Here is a 7,486-nt window from a genome sequence, read left to right on the forward strand (position 1 = left end):
CTATCCAAGAGTAAGGCACAATATCTACTGTTTCTCCCAAATCACATGCATGCAAATCATGGAATATACCAAGTTACTTTCCCAAAATCCACATCAGTAATTTACAGTATTTAACATTCACTTTAGCCATAACAATACTACCTGTTGTGTTGAAAAGGTCTTTCATGTCCTGCTATTTTTTGATGCTTTCTCTTTGCAAAATGTCTTCTCTGTTTAATCAAAGCAAAATGCTCCCAGTTAACAAGCATAAATAGCACTGAATGCTGTGGGACTGGTTATGAACTACAACCTCCCCAAGTAAAGCACAAAACAGCTTGCTACTGTAATGCAGCTATCCAAGAGTAAGGCACAATATCTACTGTTTCTCCCAAATCACATGCATGCAAATCATGGAATATACCAAGTTACTTTCCCAAAATCCACATCAGTAATTTACAGTATTTAACATTCACTTTAGCCATAACAATACTACCTGTTGTGTTGAAAAGGTCTTCCATGTCCTGCTATTTTGTCTCCATTGTTCCCTACTCTAAAACTTTTACTGATGACTGTGAAGTTGTTAATAAATGTTGGCACACTGCAAACCAGGACAAGCAAACAGAAGTGCCTATTTGTGTGATGCTGTGGAGTACAGAGAAGGGTATGATGAAAAGGAAAAATAAGTAGTAAGATTAAAGCAGTGAAATGCTGAGAACTGTAAAATGAATGACAAGAACTTGAAGCCAAAAAGGAAGAAGAAATTAACTAGAAATGTTACAGACACTAAAAAGGCCACAGAAAACAACCAGAATGCAGAAAAAACAGAATAAAAACTGTAAGAAACTACAACTTAAAAGAAAAAGAATTTGCATTTTTCCAGTCCAGTGTGGTGTTACATGCTAGTTTTTAAGTCCCTGGTATGGTAGCAAGGTTTAATTTTTGTTTTTCTAATGAGCTAACATTTCCTGACTCACAGCACTTGTGCTGCTGCAGTCCTACACTCTACTGTAGAAGCCAAATTAAAAATTCCACTAACTTTAAATAGTCAATTTGTCTTTAATTGACTCAGACAAGTCACATGTTCATAACAGTTACTGTCCCAAATATTTACCATGCTTAGGAATGGGGGAAAAAAGTTCAGAGTGAGAAACTTCCCCCCTTAAAAATATATTCCTTTTATGAAAAGTTTTGTGAATACTGTAAAGACATGCAATTCTTCTAATCAGATTTTTCTAGTATGCTGCAATACCTGATGAAAGAACAAAAAAATATATATAAAAAAAGAGAAAAATAATTGAAAAAAAACCCAAAAACCAACACATACCTGGGCCTTTCTGGAGAAGGGTTTGGACTACGAGGGACAATACCTGATGAAACAACAAAAAATATATTAAAAAAGAAAAAATAATTTAAAAAACCCCCAAAACCAACACATACCTGGGCCTTTCTGGAGAAGGGTTTGGACTACGAGGGGGAGGGGTGCGGGGAACTGCAGGTTTAGGAGCTATGGTAGCAGCAGGGACCAGGCCATGAGCTATATGTTTCTAAATGATTTAAAATAAAATTAGTTGACAATGACTTTAAGGATTACAATGAGAAAAAACACAGAACTGAATGTGCACAGAAACTAACAATGCAAAATAATATAAAAAGGAGGAACAATTACATGCAATTAATGTAAACAGAAGACCTGAAATGGCATTTCATCCCCCTTAAAGTCAGAACACCATGTAAAGCTGGCAAGTTCATTTAACATTTATGAACACCTGCTCTTGAAGGTTAGAAATGTAATTTACATGAGACCCATGAATGTACATTTTCTATCCACTATATCACAATTTGCAAAACCAGAATTTTAACTTACTCATCTTTTTCCTACAGATATACAAGAAAAACTGGACTAGAAAATAACTTTTTTCAAAATATCTGAATGCTGCTTCAGAGTAATAATATTAGTCCCTTTCGTCTACAGTTTGTCAATCCTCAGTCATAGCAGTATGAGATGGAAAAAACAAAACCCTACCACTAAGCCTTGCAGTCAAAGGTTCAACCTTAATTATAAAGAAACCAAATAACCAATAGATATTTTTCATCAGCAAGCACAGTAATTTTTTTTAAAAGATGGTAGAACATTAAAAACCAGCTCAGAAAAACTGGGACCAGAGTTCCTACAAAAGTAGTGTGAAGGAAACTGTATACTGGTTGGAAGGGAGCTCTGGAGCTTGTCCAGCTCAAGTTCCTGCTGAAAGCTGGGTCAGCCAGGAGAGGGTTGATGGGTGTCCTGTCCAGTCCTGCCTTGTGTATCTCCAACCTGGCCAGTGCTGAACCACCTCACAGTATTTTATTATTATGTTTAACTTGAGTTGTCTGTGCTTGAGCTTGTGCTCGTTACCTCTCCAGGCATCAGAAAATACTATGCCACAATAAATCCAATTGTCTGTGCTTGAGCTTGTGCTCATTACCTCTTATCCTCTCTCTAGGCATCAGAAAATACTATGCCACAATAAATCCATCACCTTTGGGCAGATGTTACTTTTCTATGGAGTGAAACAGGCTAAGCTCCTGCTATTTCTGCTACAGATCTTTTTTCCCCAAATTATTCTTTAATTCACTTCTCCAACAGGAGAATTGAGATGCAAGCTGGGAAATATTTCTGGTTTTACATGAAGTCACATCAAAGAATTAAATGGTGCATTAAAAGACTGCATTTTTCCTCAGTCATGCAAACATACTGCTCTCTAATTCTGCATGTGTGTCTGGCATGAAACGTTTCGTTTACTACAGCTGCTGACTGTAGACACGACTATGACTGACCCTGCTAAGACTACCAGGGAACACTGCTGAAGTATGTAAAAGAACTTTCACCCACAGTAAAAGTATGACAACAACAGAAGATCCATACTTTCACTGCAGTAATAAACAAAAATTCAGTTAGTTCAAGCACGTTGGAAGAGAACACCCGCACAACTGCTGACAACCGGACAGCCTTTGTGCGCTCTGGGCCGTCCATCAGAACTTTTACCAGTTCACTTTACAGCACCGAACTTCGAGGATCGCGAGCTGCACTGCCAGCCCGGCCAGCGCCCAGGGCTTGGAAGGGGAAGGGAAACTCGGCGTTCCTGAAAAGCCGGGCAGGCCCGGCACTGAGGGAAAGGAACGCACCAGCCCCCAGACACCATTCTGTCTTGATTTTTCTCCCCGATTTTCACTTTAAAGTGCTCAGCGACCACCGGCATCAGCCGCAGAAACCACCCCTCGTCCCAGCCGCGCCCTGATCGCTGTCCCCCTCACGGTAACGCAGCTCCGCGCCAGGCACAGCGATACTCACGAAGGGGCCCCTCCGGCCTCTCCGGAACAGGAACGCCATCAGCACGGGAGGGCTCCAGCCACCGCCTCACGGCCGCTTCCCCGCCGCGTCGGACGCTTCGCCTTCGCGACCCGCCTGCAAACAAGGCCCCGGCGGATTCGCTGCCGGCCCGCGCTCCTCCAGTCAGCGCGGGCCTTACTCACCCTCGGCCGGCCGTAGCAACCGCCCCGGGTGAGGCCCGCCCTCCGCTCCTCCGCCCTCCGCCCTCCGCTCCTCCGCCCGCGGCCTGCGGAGCTCCTGCTGCCGCTTCCCGGCCCGCTGCCCGGCCGGCCCTTGGCTGCCGCGGGCGGCTCCTCCGGCCTCGCCCCGCTCCCCAGAGGGGCTCCGCCGTGAGGTGTGTTTCGGTGTGCGTGTTTGCGGTGCACCGGCTTGTCCGTGGTGCCTGTCCCTTAGGTCATGCCTTGGCCTCCAAGGCTCGTTAAAGTCACGACACCGCGTAAAGCTGGCAAACCTGACCGTAATCTCTCCCAGCAGCTGCCTGGTAATCGTTGGTGTGGAGACTGCCACCAGCTGAGGGATGGAGCGGCGTATGGAGTTGGCTTTGTAATTCAGGAAGATTTCCTCCCAGCAAGCTGGATGAAGGTATGGAAAAGGCAATGTGGGTTTTTTCATCATCTGTGTGTTTTAATTCAGGCGTTTTTTAGACTGAGTGGTAGAGCTGAAAGTGGAATTTGCAGGCTAACACGACAGCCTGTGTTAAAGTGAACAGAATTGCTGGCCGATTTTGATATGTTCACCTTAGCTTAAGAAAGATTGAGGAAGGAAATCATGTCTCTTCCAGAATATTGCAGCCTAAGTTTGTGATTAAAATTTGATTAAATTAATTATGATTAACATTTTAAAGCTTGGAACAGGTTTGTAAAATGTGTCGCTGCTTTTCCACATTTCTTTCTAGGGTGTAACTGCTAGTGAAGGAGGATCTTAAAGGAGGTCTGATGACAACAAAAGCAAAGTCTCCTGTGACAGCAGAATCTATAGTTGTCCCTTACGGGCATGTGATTGGGAATGAGAAGTGGAGAGGGTCAGAACTAGCCCAAAGGCTGCAAGGTAAGCACAGATTGGAAGAGGAAAAGCATTCCTCTCTCTTGCCCAGGAATGCTGAGAACAGCTGGAATGTGCGTGCTTGACTGGTCCCATATTTATGGTGTGGACTGTGTTAGCAGGCTGAGAGATCCCAGTTGTTTGTCAAATATCTGTGTGGTCAGCTCAGCTGCAGAGCACTGCAGGGAAGCAGCAGGATCTGCTGTTGTGGGGCGTTGCAGATTTGCATCTCCACTGAACTCCCTTGAATTTACATCTATACTCTGCTACCATCTTGCTGGCACAACAAACTAAATTATGATGCTCCCTCCAGAAAAGCATGTGATATTTTTGTTGAAGTCCAGAGTTTACTGAGCAGCTCTAGTACTTTTAAATCTGTAGATTGGAACTGCTATTAATTTGCAATATTAAAGACATCGCACAGTAGTCTGGACTGCTTGTAATAGATTTACTTAAAGGGAGAAAAGGCTTTCTATAAAGTTCATTATCAAATCACTAGAATTATTGACACTTTAGGAAGGCTGTGCTGTGAAATAATTGTTAGTATATTTTTAACCACTTTATTTTTTCTTCTAACAATCTCACCCTAAGGGAAAGTTAGACTCATCTTTGAAGATGGCTTGGGACTGGTGGACTTCCATCTTTCAAACAGAACTTGCATTTTACTTATTTCTGAAGCAGATTTGGTTGCAGGGGATGAATTCAAACGAAGATTGGTTAGGTTCAGAAATGTAAGTGCTATATAAAGAGAAAAGTTTTCATTAGATACTTGTTTATTCCATGCTTCTGAAAACATTCTTCTTGTGTTATTTTTAAAAATTCCACTGAAGATGACCTTTTGGCATAATTTTCACCTGGAAACAGAAAAATTCTGCAGCTGCATTAAACCTCTATCCTGTTGCTGCAACTTACGTTCTTCCTCTTATTTGCTATTAGCAGCTCATACTTGAATTTCTCTCTGTTACATTGCATTAACTTGTTGATAACAAGGTTTTTTCTAATATCTTTTTCCTTTCAATACAGGCCAGCAGTCTTAGGGGAATTGTAATCGTAGAGAAAACCCAAATCAGTGATCAGTACTACCTAGGAGTACAAAAACTTGTTGTACTCGAACTTGGGATGGTGTTGCTTCCTGTGGCAAATCAAGGAGAAGCTTCTCAGCTTATTATTCAACTAGTAAGTTTCTGTGTTATATTAAAATATGAGATATAAAGCAAAGCAGGTAGATCTCCCCAGTGATCGTTTCAGAGAGAATGCATAGGCTCTTAAAGGAGCACAACATCATTTGAATGTAAGGAATAAATCTTCTGCAACAGTGACACAATAGTGTAGTTCAGTGGGAAGAAGGCTCATTTGGGAACAAAGAAAAAGGGCTGAAGAACATGCTCCTGGATTTTTTAAATGTAATCTTGTATGAGGTGCCACAAGGTAGCATTAGGCAAATGTCACTGTCAAAATCAGCTTGAGATTTTGCTTTCTCTGAGGCTAGGGAAACTTTTTAAATTGTTTCTTGTTACCCTTTCTCTGACTGCATCAAAAAGATGACAGAAATACTTGTTTTCATTTGTGGTTGCTATTAAGAAATGGATTGTTTAGTAAGGTTCTGCCCAACTGCATCCCGTAAGGGAGCGCACCCAAGGAGGGAGCTTGTGTTTCCATCTGCCTGGGATTGCACTGAGGCGTTCAGAGCTGAAGCGAGTACATGTGGCCCGGGGCTGTGCCAGCAGCTGCGTGTCGCTGACGCTCTGTCTGTTGGCAGGTGCGGGAGCAGAGCCGGGAGCGCGGTGCCAAGCCCTTCCTCGGCGGGCAGCGCGGGCGGCCGGCCGAGCCCGCCGTGCTGCAGGCCGTGCAGCGCATCCCCGGCGTCGGCAGGACGAAGGCGCTGCTCCTGCTGCAGCGCTTCGGGAGCATCCAGCGCCTCTGCAACGCAGACGTGCGGCAGCTCGAGCGAGCAGTTGGACAAACGGGAGCGCAACAGATTTATACTTTTTTACATTCCTGACGTGCACACGCAGTGGTATTTTGCAAAACAAAAATTTGGGATTTTTCTTCTGAGTTATAAAAGTTTGGTTTTAATAATCACATGTTTTGCTGATTTCTGTAATCATAGCTAGCAGCAACTGGACTCTGATGCTTCTTTTTTACATCTGCTATATTCATATAGATTAAGCTGTGCAAATTGCCTTGGAAAGAAGTCTGTATTTTGCATCCATCCAGAACAAATAAAAACCAAGAAAGCTGTGTTTTTCAGTAATCTGCTTTCTTTCTTTGGACATCAAGAAAAAAACCACCATATGAATATGTGCATAGTAACTTCTCAGTAGCTGGAAATATGTTACACGTGTTTAAAAAGTTTGCATATATTGCTTTATAGCAACATCTTTGATTTACAGCTTTTTGGAGTTCCTTTGGAAAGTCCTACTGGAAAACACATTTGACTTCACACAAACTTATTTCTCTGGTCACCACTCCATTTCATGGGGCATTAACAAATTTATTCCCATGTGTCTGATACCCAAAATACTGGTTGATTCATGTTGTTCTTCTGAATACAGCTTGGCATACTAATAATAAATTACAAAATATTTTGATAAATTGTAACTTCTAATATGTTAATTATACTATCAATCATACTATTATATACACTACAAAGAAAATAATATGGGAAGCTTTGAACAAAATTCCTAATTCATACTACTCTTCCAGTATTAATATTTTGAAAATCTATTTGTAAAGATTGGTTTTCCTGACATCTTGCATTTTAAGTTATATTTTTATCCTATTTTTTAAGGGTAAAATTGCCTTTTTCCTTGAGGAGGTGTGTGAACAGCATCTCTCATACCACTTGGGAGTTTGGACCACAGCAGGAAGGCAGCTGAGGAGGATTTTCCACGCTGTTGTGGAAGCCGTGGCACCTCTGAAAGCCCTCTCCTACACTGGTTAGCATGGACAGCAGGTGGAACTGCTATTTATACTGATTCTGTACTTGGGATGAAAATTTGTCTGTAACAGAGACATAATTATTTCATTTAGTGAATAATAAACATCAGAATTTCCAAAAGTACAGGAAAAGATACTAGGGTTTTTCAGGCAATTAGG

The 7,486-nt window shown here is 42.1% G+C and overlaps 2 protein-coding genes across 7 annotated transcripts in view; one reads left to right on the forward strand and one right to left on the reverse strand.

The window, feature by feature from the left end:
* The window catches only part of CEP89 (centrosomal protein 89), a 31,445-nt gene extending 27,952 nt beyond the window's left edge, over positions 1-3,493 (reverse strand). For 2 of the 5 annotated variants that reach the window (XM_039713974.1, XM_039713976.1), the window contains exons 1-2: positions 3,308-3,493; positions 1,417-1,523 (exon numbers count right to left, since the gene is read on the reverse strand). In XM_039713974.1, coding sequence (XP_039569908.1) covers positions 1,417-1,523; positions 3,308-3,346 — 146 coding nt within the window. In that variant the 5' untranslated portion in view covers positions 3,347-3,493. Of the gene's footprint in view, positions 1-1,416; positions 1,524-3,307 lie in introns of those variants that run through there. The other 3 variants (XM_039713975.1, XM_039713977.1, XM_039713978.1) reach the window with 3 other exon arrangements.
* Positions 3,494-3,554: 61 nt separating this feature from the next.
* FAAP24 (FA core complex associated protein 24) lies at positions 3,555-6,641 on the forward strand. Of its 2 annotated transcripts, none has more exons than XM_039713981.1 (6): positions 3,555-3,680; positions 3,821-3,928; positions 4,242-4,393; positions 4,979-5,118; positions 5,411-5,563; positions 6,147-6,641. In XM_039713981.1, exons 3-6 carry the CDS (start codon positions 4,282-4,284, stop codon positions 6,387-6,389), a joined length of 648 nt encoding a protein of 215 aa, XP_039569915.1. In that variant the 5' UTR covers positions 3,555-3,680; positions 3,821-3,928; positions 4,242-4,281; the 3' UTR covers positions 6,390-6,641. The 2 variants fall into 2 exon arrangements, with proteins under 2 accessions (XP_039569915.1, XP_039569916.1); XM_039713982.1 differs by having other exon boundaries at positions 3,556-3,680; positions 3,818-3,928.
* The last annotated feature ends 845 nt before the right edge of the window (positions 6,642-7,486 follow it).

Source organism: Passer montanus, unplaced genomic scaffold (assembly GCF_014805655.1).
Source record: "Passer montanus isolate IOZ18808 unplaced genomic scaffold, ASM1480565v1 scaffold292, whole genome shotgun sequence".
Taxonomy (NCBI): domain Eukaryota; kingdom Metazoa; phylum Chordata; class Aves; order Passeriformes; family Passeridae; genus Passer; species Passer montanus.

Bases quoted from the DNA above. Each gene is read 5' to 3' on its own strand.
- FAAP24 (XM_039713981.1), top strand. From the start codon at position 4,282: ATGACAACAAAAGCAAAGTCTCCTGTGACAGCAGAATCTATAGTTGTC. The intron at 5,119-5,410 runs GTAAGTGCTATA...CTTTCAATACAG, and splicing joins GATTGGTTAGGTTCAGAAAT to GCCAGCAGTCTTAGGGGAAT. The intron at 5,564-6,146 runs GTAAGTTTCTGT...GTCTGTTGGCAG, and splicing joins CTCAGCTTATTATTCAACTA to GTGCGGGAGCAGAGCCGGGA.